General features: G+C 37.4%; 2 protein-coding genes across 3 annotated transcripts in view; both read left to right on the top strand.

The window, feature by feature from the left end:
- Positions 1–8,192, top strand: part of CARNMT1 (carnosine N-methyltransferase 1) — a 49,476-nt gene extending 41,284 nt beyond the window's left edge. The window contains exon 8 of one of the 2 annotated variants that reach the window (XM_025051400.1): positions 778–8,192. In XM_025051400.1, coding sequence (XP_024907168.1) covers positions 778–786 — 9 coding nt within the window. In that variant the 3' untranslated portion in view covers positions 787–8,192. Of the gene's footprint in view, positions 1–140 lie in introns of both variants that reach the window. The other variant, XM_006918446.3, reaches the window with a different exon arrangement.
- A 2,948-nt stretch (positions 8,193–11,140) lies between these two features.
- On the top strand, positions 11,141–18,605 carry CUNH9orf40 (chromosome unknown C9orf40 homolog). Its single transcript, XM_006918445.3, has 2 exons — positions 11,141–11,958; positions 16,974–18,605. Exons 1-2 carry the CDS (start codon positions 11,530–11,532, stop codon positions 17,130–17,132), a joined length of 588 nt encoding a protein of 195 aa, XP_006918507.1. The 5' UTR covers positions 11,141–11,529; the 3' UTR covers positions 17,133–18,605.
- Positions 18,606–18,913: the final 308 nt, after the last annotated feature.

Below are 18,913 nucleotides of genomic sequence, written 5' to 3'. Positions count from 1 at the left end.
CCTTGTGGGGGTACTTGTATGTAATAAATGAATTAACATCCAGAATATATGTAAAGTAGCACCTGCCACTTACAAGTACTCAGTATTTTTTAGTGTTATCATCATGGTCATCATCATCATTATGATTGTTTGCATTGCAGGTGGAAAAAGAATCTGTCTTGTCAACATATACTGTGAATGATCTCTCCATGATGAAATACTACTATGAATGTGTCTTGTTTGTGGTGCGTAAACCACAATAATGGTCTCAAGTGATATCACCAGGAAAAAAGCTTAATAAGAGCAAATCCTGAAATAAACAACTCAAAATCAACTATCACAATGACAGGACACAACCTCAAATCAGTGGTGCCTTTTTATTCCTAAAAAAATTTAGAAATAGCATCTATTTTCTTAATATGTCTATCGCTTTTTCAGAAATATACTATGCCATGCATATTTGTACTACACACGTAAAAAATGGAGGAAATGTCTTCAAGTATACTTTTTTCTCGAAGCCCAGAATTGTCTTTCAGTAGGAAAAACATTTTCTCCAGTGTCTTCATGAAGCTGTCTGTTCCAGGTCTGCCATGCTAATAACTAATAGTATTGAAATCCATAATAATCTCTTTTATTTGTTTTGTAAACATTGCACATGTTATTTTTAGAAGAGTCTAAGGATCTTCTGTCATATTCAACATCTGGAACTGGGACTTTTGTTCACTTTGGACCTAAGCAATCTATACATAAAATGTGTGTCTATTCTTTTATTATTCAAATTCTTTTATTTTTTTCTAGCTCAGCTGAACTTAGAGAAGCATCAGACCTTTCATTTTTATGAAGTGCTACATTTAATAGGATCACAGGCCAGTAATGCATTCTAGTAACTGAGAAATTGGTAAGTCTTTTGACAACACTAAACTCAACACGTTTTTAAAGCATACTTATCATGGATCACTCTGAAATGTATGAAGATCTCAACATGCTAAGTGAGGCACAAAAGCCTTTATTAAAGGTACTGCTAGGAAACAGGGGAAGTAAAAATAAAATCTGCCCATTTGAAATGTATGATTTCAAACTGTGAGTGAATACAGAGTCGGTCAGTGAAATGTTTGCAATAATTTCTTTAGATTACCTGGATTATAAAAGCAAGCACTTTTTTTCATTAAAACAATTGTATACTAGTAAAAACTGTCATGATGGTATTAATGTGGAGAAATTTTGAATATGAAATTCAGGGATAAATTACTGCCTGTGGTATGTGTCTTTAATATTGTAAGCAGCAGCCATTGATTTCAGATTAGCACCACTTTTGTTCCCTCATAGCTGGGGTTAAAACAGTATATGCTGCTTTAAATTTCTACCTCTAGCAGATCTTTATTGGATGGGGTTTTCCTTTGTATTTTTTTTTTTTTTTTAATGTTTATTTTTCTGTTTCCAGGAGCTTGGAAGGTATAGGTAACAAATTTAACCTTTTCTTGGAGAAAAGGAAGTACTCTTGAGTATTTTACAGATGATTATGATGGCATTAAATGACCTCTGTGGCCATTTGGATTAGATGCTTAATCTCAGTATGTGCTGGTAGCATAAATGTCATGGTTTGATAGGAAAACTTACTTGTAAATCTTTAAACCTTTATGTCGTTTAGGTTGGGGGAGTCACTACATGATTTTGGCATCTTATTAGTAGGAGCTTTTCTGCATACAGTAATGGAGCTCTTGTGGCCTTTATACCCATTATGCAGTAGAGGATTCCATGAAATTAATTTGACTTGTCAATTTATGGAAACCTGTTGAGTTGTTGTTGTTGTTTTTTTAACTATTTATCTTTTTTGTGTCCCTCTATACTTGGCAGCTCATTTAGTGGGAATTCTCATTACCTACCACATGAATGAACTTGAAATAAATTGCCAGGGGAAAAAAATTATTATTATTATTTTTAAGAAAGAAAAGAGACTTAAAAGGAGCCTAGGTATTTTTTAAAAATCTATTGAAAGGAAAAGAATGCATGCTGTTTATGGGTAATTTAGAAAGGCTTTTTATTCACTGACTAGTATTCACTTTTTTACAGCTCACATCAAAACAAATGATCTTTATCTCAGAGAGGCAAAAACAGGTTGACACCGATGAGTTGGCTTTATTACTTAAAATTTCTGCTATCAGGTTTTATTCTTTAGTAGTGTTACCTGTATTTCTAAATTATAGCTTACATTTTTGTTAATTCTGAAATCAGGTATTTCATTTGTTTTTAATGTTTCCCTCATATCATGAGTACATTTTTTTAATGTTCCACACAAATTTGCATTGCTTTTTTTCTCTTATAGTTTGTAGTTAATATATTCTAAACTTGAAAATTGTGGTATTAATAATAGAAGTGTCACTGGAGGATTTAATTTTGTATTTCTCACATGTAGTCCTACTAAAGTGTGTAAGCCTTAAAGTTTTTTACTTTTTTCTTAAATTAGCTCTACACACAGATGTTTTCATTCATTTTAATAAAGTGGAAGAAGATAGGTCATTATGCTTGCTGGGGTTTTTTTTTCCCTCCATAATCTGAAGTGGTGCAGGTTAGGGTATGTTAATCAGATGAGCAAGGTGGAATATGTAAAATATAAAGAGAAGCTGTACAAATCACAGTATAAAATTATGACGTTTGGGAACTGTAAAATGTACTGTATTTATATGTAATTCTCATTCTAAAAGTTGCCACAGTGGCTGAATTGGAAGCTTCATGTCTGCATGAAATTTCCTGTATTTTTAGTGTGTATAATGGACTTAATTTTTCTTGACTATTAAAGTCTGCCAATTGTTATGAAATAATACTTGCTTTGTTGTTTGCATCTAAATTAGTGATAACCATAGACATGGGAATTTAAATTAATTGAGCACATATCTTATACTAATTTATTCTGATCTTTGATTTTGTTAAATAATAGAAAAAGAACTGTAAACGAAACCAGTAGAAGAAAGTTCCAGGACCCACCATTAGTAGAACGAACACTGACCTTGGCACTTAGATACTCTGCGTTCATTTTCTTGAACTACTGTTTGTGATCTTGGGCAAGGTGCTCTGAGTTTGTTTCCTGATCTGTGAGAGGATTGATACCACCTATTTCAAAGGGCTTTTAAGAAGTCATATGAGTTATATGTAAAATATTATATGTAAATATATGAAAGGACATGGTAGATAATTAAATGTAATTTGATCTGTGTTGATTGCTATATAGTGACAGAAAAAGATGAAGATCAGTAATAGGACATTAATTTTAGTACTGTTATCGTGACCCTTTGAAAACAGTTTTAGTGGAATCTTAGGGGCAAAAGTCAAAGATAACATGTATAGGTATAGATTCCAAAAGTTTGGTGGGAATTATAAAGAAATATAATAGTAGGTAATGGGAGAAAGGACACAAGTAAAATTTAATGGACGGTTACTCTAACTTTACAAACATACTAATACATGCCTCTTACATATGTTTGATTATTTCTCTTCAGTGGCTATTTAGAAATGGAATCATTCAATCAGTTGTATGTGCATTTTCAGTCAAGTTGCCTTTCAAGAAGACTACATGCTATCAACAGTGCTTGAGAGTAACCATCCATGCCCTAACCAGTACTGGATATTGCTAATCTTTTCATTTTGTCTATGTGATAGGAAAACATGATATCTAATTTTAATATTCATTTCTTTACCAGTCAGTGAAGTTGAGCAATTTGTGTAAATTTAGTGGCCACAGAGAGGTGTCCTTAATAATATACGTTTGTCAGCTTTCACCTGGCAGACCATACAGGCCATTGGCAACAATCTAAAAGTTAATAAAAAGGTAGCAAGGTTGTCAAGGGGAAGAGTGACCAGAGTCATGAGTACAACTTTAAGTTCTATCCACTGAGAGGAATGATCACATCTGCTTTTGGTTTTACATAGCTGGCACTGAGGCTGAACAGTGGCAGCAGCCTATTGGACCCCACCCCGCCATTAGGTTTCAACTTAGCCTATCTGTGATCGATGCCCAGGAGTTTATAGGAGTGTCTGTGAATCAAGAGCCCCATTGAGCTAGCAACTATAAAGTTTACCCTTAAAGGAATAGCTGCCACTTTTTCATGGCACCAAAAGCTGTTTAGGGTCAGACCGGCTACACTCTTGAATATGCTATTTCTGTTTGACTTGCAAGGCTTGTTGGCTTCTTTTCACCTTGTTAGGCATCAAGTCCAAGTTGATCTACCCCCAAATGGGGACATCAAACCAGTCACAAGCCTCCATGAGTCATATATTCAGTTTCAACAAAAAACTTAGTAGCAGATTAATTGCTGCCTTCTTTAGTACAAAGGTGTATTTGGTGACAGTGACAAGCAGTTGGTGCTATTCTGGTACCTGGTCATGGCCTCTCTATTTCAGCAGCCTTAAGGCTTTGAAGCTATGGTTTCCTTTCTCCTTTCAGCGTTATGTATTATTTCTGCTGGACCACCCAGGAGGGGAGAGTCCATGTAGTAATCCTTGAATGTTACACTCATGGAAAGGAGAAGTACAGGCATATATCAATTCCATTATGCATATCTAGTTTATAATTTCTGGTGTGTGGTGCTTTAAAAACCTGTCCACAAATTCTTTATACTCCTCCCTTTGGGAGAGCCCAATTCCTCTCCCTCTTGAAGTGCAGGTGGTAGTGTCTCCCTTCAAATGAAGAGACTGTGGTGGAAATGTGGTGATTTCTAAGGCTAGGTCATAAAGACGTTATAGCTTCTATTTTTCTCTCAGAACACATACACTAGGGGAAGCCAAATGACATGTCATGAGGTCATTCAAATAGCCCTATGGAGAATCCCACATCATGAAGTACTGAGGCCTCCAAACAATCATATGAATTGGATGAGCTTGGAAATGGATCTTTCAGTCCCAGTCAGGCTGTGAGATGATAACTCCAGTCAACGTCTTGACTGCAACCACATGAGCAACACTGAACCATGGAGCTAAACTGATGTTGAACTGATTTCTAATTCACAGACTCTGAGAAAATGTTTGTTGTTTTAAGCCACTAGGTTTGGGGATAGTTTGTTATATAACACTCTTCATTTCTTTACATGCATCCAAGTTTCCATCTGGCATTATACTTGGCATCTGAAGAACTTTCTCTAACATTTCTTATATTACAGGTCTTCTGGCATTGAATTCTCTCAGCTTTTGTCTGTCTAAAAGTCTTTATTTTACCTTTATTCTGAAAGATTTATTTATTGAGTACAGAATCCTGTGTTGACTTTTTAAAAATTTCTTTAAAGATGTCACTCTATTGTTTTCATGAGTACTCTGCTCTAATTCTTATCTTTGTCCCGCTGGATGTATTTTTTCTCTGGCTGCTTTTAATATTTCCTTTTTCAGTAGTTTGACCATGACGTGTCTAGGTTTGTATGGTTTGTATATGAAATTTATCCTGTTTCTTGGATCTGTCGTTTGATATTTTGTTACAATTTCTAAAAAGTTTGTTGCCATTACTTATTTAAATATTTCTTCTGCCCTGTTCTCTCTTTTTTCTCCTTCTGGGATTTCTACTACATATGCATTAAATTGCTCATTATTGTCCCACAACTCCCAAACACTCTGTTCTGGTGTTATCTAGTTGCTTAGTTTTGTCTGTGTTGAATTTTACTCATTTTTTTCCATCTTTGTCTTTCAGATTTATGAAGAGCTCCTTTTTATCCATCTTCATTTGATATCATGCTTTTAATTTCTAGCATTTCCATTTATCTTTTATTTTATAGTATTCATCTCTGCTGAAATTACCAATGTGTCAATGCATGTTATCCACTTTTTCTATTATAGCCTTTATTATAGGATTTTTAGTCCCTGACAGAAAATCCCAATATCTGAACCACCTCATTTCTTGACATTTTTTTTCCTCTTGCTTTTTTCCTGAGTCTCATTGAATTCTATTTACTTTGTAAAAATAAAGGAAAAAAAAAAAGTAAAAAGAGGGGGAGGGGGAGGAGGAGGAGGAAGAGAAGGAGGGGAAAAATACAGAACCTGAAGTAAACAATATTTTACCTGGGTAGAAATATATTCCTTAACTTAGGTTGGTATGAGAGGTTGAATCAATCTTGCAAAGAACTCCACTCAAGTTCATTTTGTTATTATTTGCAGAGCACCACAGGTTCCAAATTCCACTGTGAGCTGTGGGTTACCTCGTGCTCAGAGTAGAGGACAGGATGCCAGTGGCTTTTTTTACTGGTATTCCGGCTCCATCTCCTGTATTCAGCTGTCTCTGCATGCCTGTGCCAGAGTTCTCGCTCCATGCTCCTGCCTCTCCCCCAGAGGAAGACTGCTGTTCCTCCTTAGTCTGTGCTAGGTTCATGGTAAGGGACAGTGAAGTTGTCTTAGTCCAGCCTCTCTGTGCCCCTGGGCCTCATATGTGGGCCTTTTGCCAGCATTCTTATCCTCTTCTGCATGTATTTGTGGTTGGTCTTAAGCAGGAATTTCCTGCTCTTCCAGTAGAAGTATCAGTGGAAGATACTAGTAACCAAATTATCTTTTGCTCCCCTTCCCCAAATGTATATTTTTGCTTCTAATTTTCCTCCAAGGATCTTGTCCTTGTTCTGGGGATGAGAGGGTTTCCTACCCCAGCCCTGAGGCAGGTGGATTTACTTTTACTCCTCTCCCACAAGCAGTATCTTCCTGGGAGAATTGTTTGCTGACCCTCTATCAACAACTTATGGATTTGCTTACAGTAGAGAATGTTTCAGGGAAACAGATGGGCTTTTATGCCTGTCTCACCTCAGCAGCAGCTATAATTCATATATACGCCTTCCAGGGGGGCTCTCTCCAGTCTCCCACCCTGCCCCAAATCTTTCTCCCAATGGAAGATCATGGAAAAAGCTTATGAATGAGTGCAAACATCTCTTGTGTCTGGGATTCCCAGCTATTCCAAACTAAGATACTAATTCACAATTACCAAGAATGTAAAATTTTTTCCGATTTTTTTCTTTGCACCTATAAAGCAGCCAGTTCCCTGTACTCTGCCAAATGTGAAAAAGTTGTGTGTCCCATCTCTCTTTGGAGAGGCTTGTCCCTCTTTATAATTCATTTTACTTAATTGCCTTGCAACATCAATTCTGATAGGCTTGAGAAAAATTATGGTTTTTAGAATATAAAGGAGCACAGAATGAGAAAGAAAATATAAAGTATTTGTTACCAAGCCAACTACCGCTTTCACAAAAGAGATATAATCACTTGGCTACATGGGGATATTTCTGGATAGTCTGGAAAGAAAAACTAAGAACAGTTCACCAGAAGGAGAGAATGAGAGTTTATCTACTTGTCACAGTTTGCTCCAGGAGAGATAACTCTTTGCTAAAAGATTGTGCCATCTGGCTCAAGCTGTTGGTGAGGCCAGGTCTACTGCCTTTCTGTGTGGCACTTCACCTGAGGCATTGGTCTGCAAGTTTCAGGAATGGTAGCAGAAGACACAGAACTACAGCAAAGTCATAAGTTTATTACAGCAATAGCAGTAGCCAGAGTATAATTTTGTTCCAGTTCCCTGAGGCCCTACTCTCACAGAGTGACACACAGAGTGCTAGTGATGCCAAAACAAGCACTGGATTATGTTACAGAAGATCCTTGAGTTTAGGAAACCTTAATCTTTTATGATGGGCAAACAGTAAATGTGCCTTTTTTGCCCTACTAGAAGATATATTGGACAGTGAGCAAACCTGCCCTTAGCTCCAGAGGGAAACACTGTAATCTTCCAAGCTTGTCTACTGTATACATATCCTTGAAAAAGTAATCTGGAATAAAGGCAGCCGGTGTTTGCTTACAAAATATGCTGAATTGCAAAAGACCCATGGAAAATTGTCTCCCAACAGAAGATAATGGAAGCCAGAAATTCTAAGTGTTGGCCTGTAGTAAAGAAGCTTCTAACCCACACAAGACATCAGTGACACTAAGATAATCTGAAGTAGTCCAAGATTGTGTTCCTTATGCTCTCTGCCCACATTCCTCAGTATCCTACCCTTTTGTTAACAGTATCCTCCCAGGAACATCTGTGCAGTACCAAAAAAAATGCACATACGCACACAAACATGTATATGTATTCTCTGCTTTTTAATGTATTTGTGGCGTAGAAATATTGTATACCTTGATTTTTTGACTTATGTTTTGCTAATTGTTCTATATCCATACACATGAATTTACTTCATTTAATAAAAGATGCACAGCATTTAATTATTTATGTTGTTTTCAATCTTTTGCTATATAGCATTAAATTTCCATGAATAGTTCTGTACATACCTCCGTGTACATTGTCAGTACTAGTACTACGTAGAGTATGCATTCTGAGAACTGCTAGGAATGTATACTTTATGTAGAACTGCTGAAAATGGCATGTGCGTTTTTAAAATTTCACAGATGGTGCCAGAAGCCTCTTAAAAGGTTACACTTTAAAACACTAAAACAAGAAGAGTGAGTATCTGTTTCTCCCTATCTTCAACAACACAACCTATTATTAAACATTCTAATCATGGCTAATCTATTTTGTTGAAAATTGTACTAAAATCTTTTGAAAAATGCAGGTTTTGTTTGTTTGTTTTGGTGGGAGGAGGCTCTTTACCATCACAGACAGCCTGGAATTGAGGATGGAATAAAATGGAGGAAGATAGACCTGGCCAGTACCCCAGCCTCACTATTTGCTGTGTGCTCTTTACTTCTTTATTCATTCCACAAGTATTTATCAAGACTCTAATTGTGTCAGGCAGCAGACTTGGTCTTGGCAATGCAGAGGTTGACTAAACAGATACTGTTTCCCCCATCACAGAGCTTATATAGCAGAGGAAAGATATCAAACAAGTAATTAAATTACATAATTGTTAAGAATTAAGGTAACCATTGTAAAGGACAGGTACAGGGTGCTCGGATCATATGTGAGTAGGAGAATGTCAGAAAAGGCAAGACCCAACTATACTGTATATGTTGTCTTCAAGAGATTAAACATAAAGACAGAGTTAGATTGAAAGTAAACAAATGGAAAAAGACACATTGTGCAAATGGTAAGCATAAGAGGGCTGGAATGGCTCTTTATATATCAAATGAGGATGATTTCAAAATAAACGGCATTACCAAAGAAAGATAGAGGTATTAAAGAGTTAATATATTAGAGATGTAACAATCATAGTATGTGTAAACCTAATAATGGAGCTTCAGAATACATAAAAATTGATGGAACTAAAAGGAGAAACAGAAAACTTCACCATTATAAGTTGGAGATTTTAACAATGCTTTCTCAGCAATTAATAGATCAGACAAATAAATGAGTAATGACATATAAGACCTGAAAAATAGTCAACCATCTTAGTCTTAGATATTTGTAGAGCACTATATCTAACACCTGCAGAAAACTTTTTAAGTACATGTGGTACATGCACCATGATAATTCACATGCTGGATCATAAAACAAGTCTCAATATTGAAAGGATTAAAATTACAGCGTATGAATTAAATGAAGATGGAATTAAATTAGAAATCAGTAAGATCTAGGAAAACCTGATATTTGGGAAAATTAACACATTTAAGTAATCCAAAGTCAAAAAAGGAATCACCAGGGAAATTAGAAAGTATTTCAAACTGAAAGATTCCATTTACATAAAACTCTAGAAAATGCAAATTAATCTAATAAAGTAAAGCAGCGGTTACATTGCTGGAGAAGGAGGGAGGCATCACGAAAGGGCAAGAGGAAACTTGGGGGTGCATTATCTTAATTGTGGTTATGGTTTCACAGGTATATGCATATGAATTCAGCAAATTAAACACTTTAAATATAGGTAGTATATTTTAAGTCAATTATGCCTCAAAGCCGTTAAAACAGTAAAACTAGAAATGTCATTTAGGACTATATACATAGATGGGGAAATTACAAAGAAAAGTAAAAGAATGGTTAACTCAAAATTCAAAAGAGTAATTATCTAGAGTTGGGGAAAGAGGGCAGTGCCAAAAGGGGAGTCACTAGAGACCTAGTCATGTTCCGGAACTAGTAATATTCTCTATCTGAAACTGAGTGCTGGGTACATTACTATCATTCTTTTCATTATATATGTTTTATACAACTTTTTGTAAAGATGATAAGTTTCACAATTTAGGGGGAGAAAAGTCTGTAAAGAGACCACAAAGGAATGAACCTCTGTTAAACTGCATTTTATCATTTTGGGGCAGGATACCCTCGCGACCTTTCAAATAAAATTAAGATTTTGTCTGATCTATGTCACTGGTTTGAAAATGGCAAACTGAGACAGATGAGTTATCAACTTCAAACAAAAGGGAATGGAAATACCACAGAAAAACTTGTTAATTATATTTCTGTGCTCCTTAAGTACTGTTGTTGCCCTCTCCTCTCACAACTTTGAGGTGTAGGGGCGTCGGGTAATTAACACATAGGTAGTACCTACCACTTGGAATACAATTCTCTTCCTTGCACACTTTTTCTCTAGGTAATAGCAGTTTCTCCTTTTAAGACTTACATATACTTTGTTCACTTGGTTAGTCTCTATCAACTATTAAAATATAAGTCACAGTCAATACATTGCTGTTATCCCCTCTTTACTCTGCTTTACATCACAATTTTGCTGTAAGGTCTTGGAAACTCACTTCTGATCACCGCACAGAGTAAGCAGGGAACTCTATGCGCTTCTCACATAATTTAAGAGCCAAACAAGTTTAGGTTTCAGCTGGAAAAGAAAGAGCTGTCCCCTCGGGTTGGCTCTTGGATGAGCTATTTTGGAGGAGTTGCACATCTCTGCAACTTCAATGAATTTTTAATCAGACCTTGCAGGAATTTGGTGCCTACTTCATTTTCCAATGCAATGTTTTTCCAGCAGCCAATGCAATGTTTTTCTTAGTTTTTGCCTACTTCCCTCAGTCCAACTCCCATTCGGCAGTCTGTCTCGAATAATCACTTAACGTAGTGCTAGAGACTTTTAACACTAGTTCAAGATTGTGTAATCGTGTTTTACCCTCCTAGAGACGTCCCCAGGGCCACTGACTCGAGGAAGGGAATATTAACATACAGATTTTAAAGGCTTAAGCTTAAACCGCTCTGACGGTCGCGGGATTTGCACAATCCCTTCCCCAACCGTAGAAACAAGGTCACGCCCTCCGTGGGAATCGCTACTGGGCCTTTAATAAACCCGCCGCGGCTTTCCCGCCTTCCTCTGGAGTGCGCACTTCCGGCCGCGGGGGCGCTCGGGAGTCCGCCCCGCGAGCCTCCACCAACCAGCGACTCCGCCTGACCGGCGCGAGTGTGCGAGCGCACGTTTGTGCGCAGGTTCGAATCTCCGCCGCTTCGCGGTTGCTGCCCAACGTCCGGCCGTACCTCCGCCGCGGCGAGGACAGCGCGCGAGGGCTGTGGGGACCTGGCCGCCCCGCCCCCTCCAGGGCGCCCTTCCCACCTTCCTCCCGCCGCCTCGCCCAACTGAGTCCTCGCCCTACGTCGCGTGCTCTGCCCCCGCCCTACACCTCCGCAGCTATCGGCGCTCGGCCTCCCGCGCCAGGCGGGCTCCGCCCGAACCTCTGGGGCCCATGGCCAAGCGGCGTGCGGCCGAGCCGCTGACGTTCCATGTGCCTTGGAAGCGGCTCCTACTCTGCGACTTCCCAGAGGAGCCGCCACCGCCTCTCTGGATCCCGCCGCCGGGGGCTTCGCATCCCGGGCAGCTCCTCGGCGTCCCGGAGCTGCCCCGAAAGCGCAGAATCGATTCAGGGGCTATGACTGAGCCTGCGGCTTCACCCAGCAAGCGCCGCGACGGCGGGGACATTAGCGCCCCCGGCGGCGGGGAGTGTGAGGATCGCGGCTTAGAGACCGGCGAGCCGTCGTCGCTGCTGCAGCCGCCTGAGCGGCCCAGCGGGCCGGGGGAGGAGTCCCGGGGCGCCCTGCCTCCGCGGGGCGGTGGCGACGACGGGGCGGGGCGCGCAGAGTCCCCGCGAAGAGACTGGGGGGCCGCACCGCTCCAGGTAGGGGCTGGGGGCGGGATGGGCGCCGCAGGGGCGGTTGGGATCACCCTTTCCCCAGGGTGGAGAAAGAGCAGATAGTACCTCTCCATACCCATTTGTCAAGACGCCCCCAAAGGCGAAAAGCCGGCCTCCGCGTTTCAGGAACGGATGCCGACCTCAAGGCAATACTCCGAGGGCCCCAGAGCCCACCCTTGGGAGCGGTTTGGGAGAGTCCGACAGACTGAAAACGTTTCGTTTTGGTAGGGAAAACTGACTGTCGGGTGCGGTAGATGTCTGGTTGATGGCCTTGCAGCTTCAACGGCCTGTTACGTGAGAGGGAAGTGGGAGCGTAGATCAGGACAGACTAGAGCTTGGTGAACACTTTCTGAACCACGACAGGTTTAGCTCAGTGACAAACATCTGAGAAAGATGTAGCGTGCTTTCTCCTTTGTTTAACGATAATTTTTGTAGAATTTGTGATTTCCTTTTGAAGAGATGAGTACTGTGGTAGCCATCAATTAACTAGACGTCCTTTACGCATGGTACAGCTCTTTTGTAGAGAGGAAATGCTTCTATATCTTGGGAAAAGGCATTTTAACTCAGTGTTAAATATGATCCTATGAAAAGGATTACTGTTGAAAATTAATTTGAGTCCTAATATATGAGGCTCTTTGGAGAGTTCTTATTTCTTGGGAAGTGAGCCTGCCCCATATCTGCACATTAGATCTGTTTTGTCGAGATCTGTGGTGTTCAGTATTGCAGCCACTAGCCATGTGAAACAGCCGAACCCTTGAAATGTGACTAGACCAAATAGAGATGTAATGTAAGTGTAAAATACACACTAGATTTCGAAAGCCTCAAAAAATTTTTGTTGATTACACGTTGAAATAACTTGGAGGTATTGGATTGAATAAAATAGGTTAAAATTTACTTCACCAGTTTCATTTACTTTTTTAAGACAGCCACTAGAAAATTTCCAATTATCTTTGTGGCTGGCATTATATATTTTTTGGACGGCTTTGGCCTAGATTTAGAAATTCAGACTGCTTTTTGGCAGTTCTTTGTTGACTTACTAGGAGCTATGGGGATAGAAAACCCAAATATAGGGTCCAGAAGTCACCAGACTCTCTTCAAGCACTGTATCATAGCATCTACTCCAAATCCTCCATTGTCCTAAGTGGTTTATGCAGAGTTTATGAAATAACCTTGCAAAAAAAATTATTTGAGCTTCCTTTGGCATGACTTGTTCTTGGTGGAAAAACCCAATAAGATGAGAATTTTATATAGTTAGGAAAGATGTTTTACTGTGGTTGTGAGAAATTATCCTTCACACATAATCATGAGCACTTCTGGATGAAATTAGAAATTAAAGAATAGAAAAAGATATTGCTTGAATGGATCTAGAAGGTATTTAAGTCAGACAGAGAAAGATAAACACTATATGATGTCACTTATATGCAGAATCCAAGGAATAAAAAGAACAACTAATCAAAAACAGACTCACAAATATAGTGGACAGTTTGTGACGGACAGAGGGGAGGAGGGTTGGGGGGCTGGGAGAATGGGATGAAGGGTTAAAGAAGTAGCTGATCATGGGGATGGGGAGCATGGCATAGGGAATACAGTTAGTGTTAATATGTTGGCAAGGTGGAGGGTCAGGTGAGGGAGGGAGCAATTGGAATTGTTTTATGAACTAAATAGATGTCTAACCAATGTATACTTGAAACTAACTAAATTTAAAATTATAAACTAAATATTTCTACCCCCAGTTTTCTTCGAATTTAGGAGGCATACGCCTTATTTAGACTTTTTTCTTCAAATTGCTTTTATTTAATTTGTTTTTATTTTCAATTACAGTCAACATTCAGTACTTAATGTTAGTTTCGGGTCTACAGTATAGTGGTGAGACATTTATGTAATTTTCAGAGTGATCCTCCTCCCCCATTAATCTAGTACCCGCCTGGCACTAGATATAGGTATTATAACATTATTGACTATGTGCCATATACTGTACTTTACATCCCCTTGACTGTTTCATAACTACAATTTGGGTTTCTTAATCTCTTCATCTTTTTCATCTAGTCCCCCAATGCCTCTCTCATCTGGCAACCAACAGTTCTCTGTATCTATCAGTCTGTTTCTGTTTTGTTTGTTCTTTTATTCGGATTGCTTTTAGATACTCAAAATCAGCTTGCTTAAAACTGAACCATAACACTTATGTTTTGGAAAAAAAAACCTGATAGTCATCCAGACCTATTTGATATGTGAGCTAAACATTGTGTAGTTTGAAAACTTACCTTTTCAGACAGACCCCATCCATGCATAGGCTTTTCTTTCTTACCAGAATATCTGCATTATGTCACAAATTGGTAAGAGGGAAATATGGAAATAGCAGTTAGGCAAAGAAGAATTTTTTAGTAGGCCGACAGACACTTGCTTAGAATCTCCTAGACATACCTGTGTCCACCACAACAGAGACTCCATCTGGTAGTTTTTTGCTTCTTATAGTCACTACAAGCTCATGGCAAGAAACAAGCTTGGCTCTGGGAGTTTCTTTTTCAAGACCAGTCTCCTGTTTTTTTTTATTTATTTTTTATTTTTATTTTTTTAGGAAAAGCCCAGGAACCCTCCTATTTTTTTAAAGCTGCTTCTCCTGCAAACTTAATAGAGGGACATGTTTTCTACAACTTCCCTCTTCTTGCCTCCAAAGATGCAGTTTTTTGTTTGAAAGATTTTACAGATAATTGCCAAGGGAAAACAGGATAAAACAGAAACATGAAGCTAAAAAGCTTTTTCAGTTCAGAACCAGAAAAATGTCTCCCTGGTTCCTGTTGTGCTTAGGCCCTTGTCCCTCAACCCTTGGGATCTCATTTAGGAAAAATTTTCTCAAATATGCCTTTTCTATATTGAGCATGCAACTAGGCAGAGTAATGGTACCTCTTTTTATGTCCTAGAACCTCAATATTTCCTGAGTTGTTTCATATTTTCAACTAGAGAACTAAAAACCAAGTATTACATTATTAAATATTCATGTTTTCTCATGTTAGTGTTACTTTATGCAGATTCATTGCTCTAGTGTTGACCTTTAGTGTTAGATATTTTTAATAAAAAGTAAGCAAAAAAGTCTACAGCCATGCCACCTGAACATGCCCAATCCCATCTGATCTTGGAAGCTAAGGAGGGTCGGGCTTGGTTAGTACTTGGATGGGAGATCATCTACTAGGAAGACTGGGTACTGTAGGCGTTAAAAAAATAAAAAAAATAAAAAAAGCAAAAGTAAGAAAGTGATTGATGATTCATAGGCTTTTTGAGATATAATACCTAGCAGTAATGAGCAATTGCAGTGCTAAACCTTAATATGCAAGAGTTCTCTATGTTTTACCAATTAGGAAACACTTAGGTCAAGATCAGAGTTGGTGGGTAGAGAAGTTAGCATGCAAACCCAGGTCTGTCTGGAGGAAGACTTTGTGCTCTTAGCTGTTGGGTTATACTGACATCATTAAAGGATTTTCAATGATCTTCCTTTGGCCCATGTTTATAAGTAGGTAATTTGAACAATAGATTTTTTCCAGTAAGCAAAGAAATAGATTCTTGTTTTTAACTGTATTGCTTATCAAAATGAAATTTTTCATGACACCCTTCGAATTATTACATTTTTATAGCAATGTTAAGAAATTCCACAGAGACCCCTAATTCTCTAAGCCTTAGTGTCTAAGACACTGAATAAATTTAACGAGATTTTCTTAGAAACCTGCTCTCTTCAGTAAAGTAGCCACATTCAGCAATTGAGCATTGAAATGTGGCTAGTCTGAATAGTGCTGGATGTAAAATACCTGACAGATTTTGAAAACTGGCTTAGTATGAGAAAAAGAATGTAAAACATCTCATTAATTTTTAAAATATTAACTGAATGTTGAAATAATAGTTTGGATATATTAGATAAAAAAAAATAAGATTAATTTCACCCGGTTTTTTTTTTCTTTTACTTTTTTATTGTTGTTAATAGAAAATTTTAAATTACAAATGTGGCTCCCATTATATTTCTCTTGGATAATTCTGCTCTAGTAAGTATGAACCTAACATAAGAACACAACATAGTAGAATAGATACAGATACATAGATATCCACCTGGGAAGGATATTAACCTTGAAAACGAACACTTTGGGAGCCTGTATATAATTCCATTGATGCTTCCTTTGCACAAAGTATTTCGGAGGCGCTTTTGAAACAGCCAGTTTTGAGCTTCAATTCATAGTTCTGTAAAACAATTTTGTAGTCATTCAGAGTAAGTTGTTGAATTTTTAAGAGGCTGACATTCACTTGGATTTATCTATTTTGATATATTGACCTAAGTCATGCGTTATACTTAATGGTATTTTAATAAAATGATCAGTTTAAGTTTTTTTTTGCTATTTTCCATTTGTATATCTTAATACTTTTTAGAAGGTGATCAAAATATTTGAGCCTATGTAAAGTCCATTTGTTAAAATACTAAATCTCAGGAAAAGGACCAAAAATAAATTTTAAGGTAACATTTTAAGACTTTTCAGACATTGTCTTTGGTTGAAAATGGAAGAAAATTTGTCAAAAGAGATACTCTTATTTTTTTTAATTTAAACTTTTAAAAAAATTTTTTTATAGTGACATCGGTTAATGAAATCAATAAATTTCATCTGTATACTTTTAACAGTAAGGCATACACACACACACACACACACACACACACGCACAGTGTTCACTTGAAGGAGATACTCTTGAAGGGAATTTTTAAATTTAAACTACTAACAAGAAATGCTTTAAATCCCACATATATGGGATAAATCCTACATAAATCCACAAATATGAAAATGCACAGATTTGGCTGAGTCTAGGAAGTACTTTGATTAGACAGAATTAAAAATAAAAATATTTTTTGAAGATACAAAAACTGCAAAATCTTATGTGAGTTTGCTTTTAAAACAAAAAATTTCGTTTCCTGAAAAATTTAACTTTTTTAAACCTCGATATACTTTCATTTTTCTCTTTTTTCCCTAAAGCTCAATGAAGAATTTTGGCAGTATAATACCTTCCAGTACTGGAGGAATCCTTTACCACCTATTGATCTGGCAGACATTGAAGATGTAAATGAAGACAACCTGACAGAAGCAAGGCTTCAGGGCAAGAATGAAGTAGTTGAGATTGACATGGAGTCTTGACAGAGGAGCTTGAAGAAATGGGTTTTTCTGAATTTGAGGAGACATCTCTAAATGAATTTATGTATTCCTAAGGAAAAAAGTTATTTTCCATACTTGATGTGATTTCATTCCTAAACCTGAAAAATGAGGAAAAGTTTTTTTAGAGATAAATACCTGCAGTCACTACAGAAACTCCTAGTAGGATTTGTCAAGGATATAGTGCAGTTAGTTATAGGGGAAGTATTTTATGTATACATTCTTAAAGAAAATTTATGTTTAGATTCTAAATTTGAAGATCTCAATCACATAAAAAGGGATTCTGACAGTTTTAGAAATAGATGGTAAACACTCAGATATTTCTTTACCAAAAAGTTAATTTGTGATACATGAAATGAGTATTTTATAATTATTAATAAAATGCTTTCTAGTATACTTTATTGACTCTTCTTAGTTGAACAGATAGCTGAATTAAACATCTATGCAAACTTAAAATGTGGGGGATTCTTTCTGAAAGCTGGTATTGTTTTAAAAGAGCTTTCTAAATGTAATGTGAGAATTTCAATTTGGGTAGCCTGTTTGCATAACTTCCAATATCCAATGTTTGTTAAACTCTACTTTGGGTTATCAGAAATGGATGAAGAACAATGAGAAATGAGAAGGTGCTTCCCTTCCCCCTTTCCCAGGATAAGAGGAAAGAAGTCTATTGCATTTCTTTTTTTAAGTTTTTTAGTTTTCAGTTTCTTTGAGGACATAGTTTTATTGCTTTTTGCTTTAGATTTGTAGTTCTCAACACTGACAGCACTTCATACATCTTTGCCTGAGCTCCACTCTTGAGAGATTTTCATTTAGTTGTTCTGATGCGGGCCTTGGGTATAGCTATTTTTTTAAGCACCAATCTCCACCCTACCCCCATCCCTGTAGTGTGCAGACGGGTTTGAGAACCATGGTAGTTTTTCCTGTTTAAAGGAGATTAAACATTTGAGCTGAAGCAATGCCTCTTAATTAGCTTTGTGTTTATTTTGCTCTGTTGATGGCTTTGTTACAACTAAATTATTGTGTTTTTACTATTTCTTTGTTAAATAAAGTAAGCAGTTTGTGTTTGAGTTATATGAGTATCAATGATTAAGTTAATTTGCATCCAGAAAGTTGGTTTTGTAATTGAGTAGTCCTTGCTTCTATGTTTTTTATTGTTACTGACATAAGATCCAAAAATGAGGAAGGGTGATAAATGCCAATGTGAAGGGGAAAAAAACGATGTTTTGTGTGTACTGTGGGATTTAAATATGGGTTGACATTAATAAGTATATTCTAGAACAAAAGGCAAACTGTATAGTGTTGTGGTTAAGAGTTAAAGCTTTGGAGTCAGACATGGTTGAAAGTTTTGGACTGCTACTTTCTACCTGTGTAATATTAAGTATGTTATTTTTCATCTCCAAGCCTCAGATTCATCACTTGTAAAATGAGAAATAATAAATAGTGTCTACCTCAGAGAGACTATATTTATTGTCAAATGATGTTCTAAGTACTTTACTTGCATTATCTTAATTTTTATAATACCCTTATAGGTACAAAAAATAATTGGAATAAATGTGCTTGCTATAGTTGCACTTCATTTCACTTTAAATTGCTACTAGACGTTTCAGGATAAGAATTGGAATTGAAGATATAGCAAGGACAGCCAGCAAATGGGGGGAAACAATTAAAGTACTGTGGAAAAAAATAAAGTAGTAAACATCCCTACTGCCCCCGGTCTGTTTGAACTGAGGGTAGAAAAATGTCTATTTTTGTTTGCTGCTCTTCTT

The sequence above is a fragment of the Pteropus alecto genome, unplaced genomic scaffold (assembly GCF_000325575.1).
Source record: "Pteropus alecto unplaced genomic scaffold, ASM32557v1 scaffold95, whole genome shotgun sequence".
NCBI lineage: Eukaryota > Metazoa > Chordata > Mammalia > Chiroptera > Pteropodidae > Pteropus > Pteropus alecto.
This window is presented reverse-complemented; position numbering and strand designations above follow the sequence as displayed.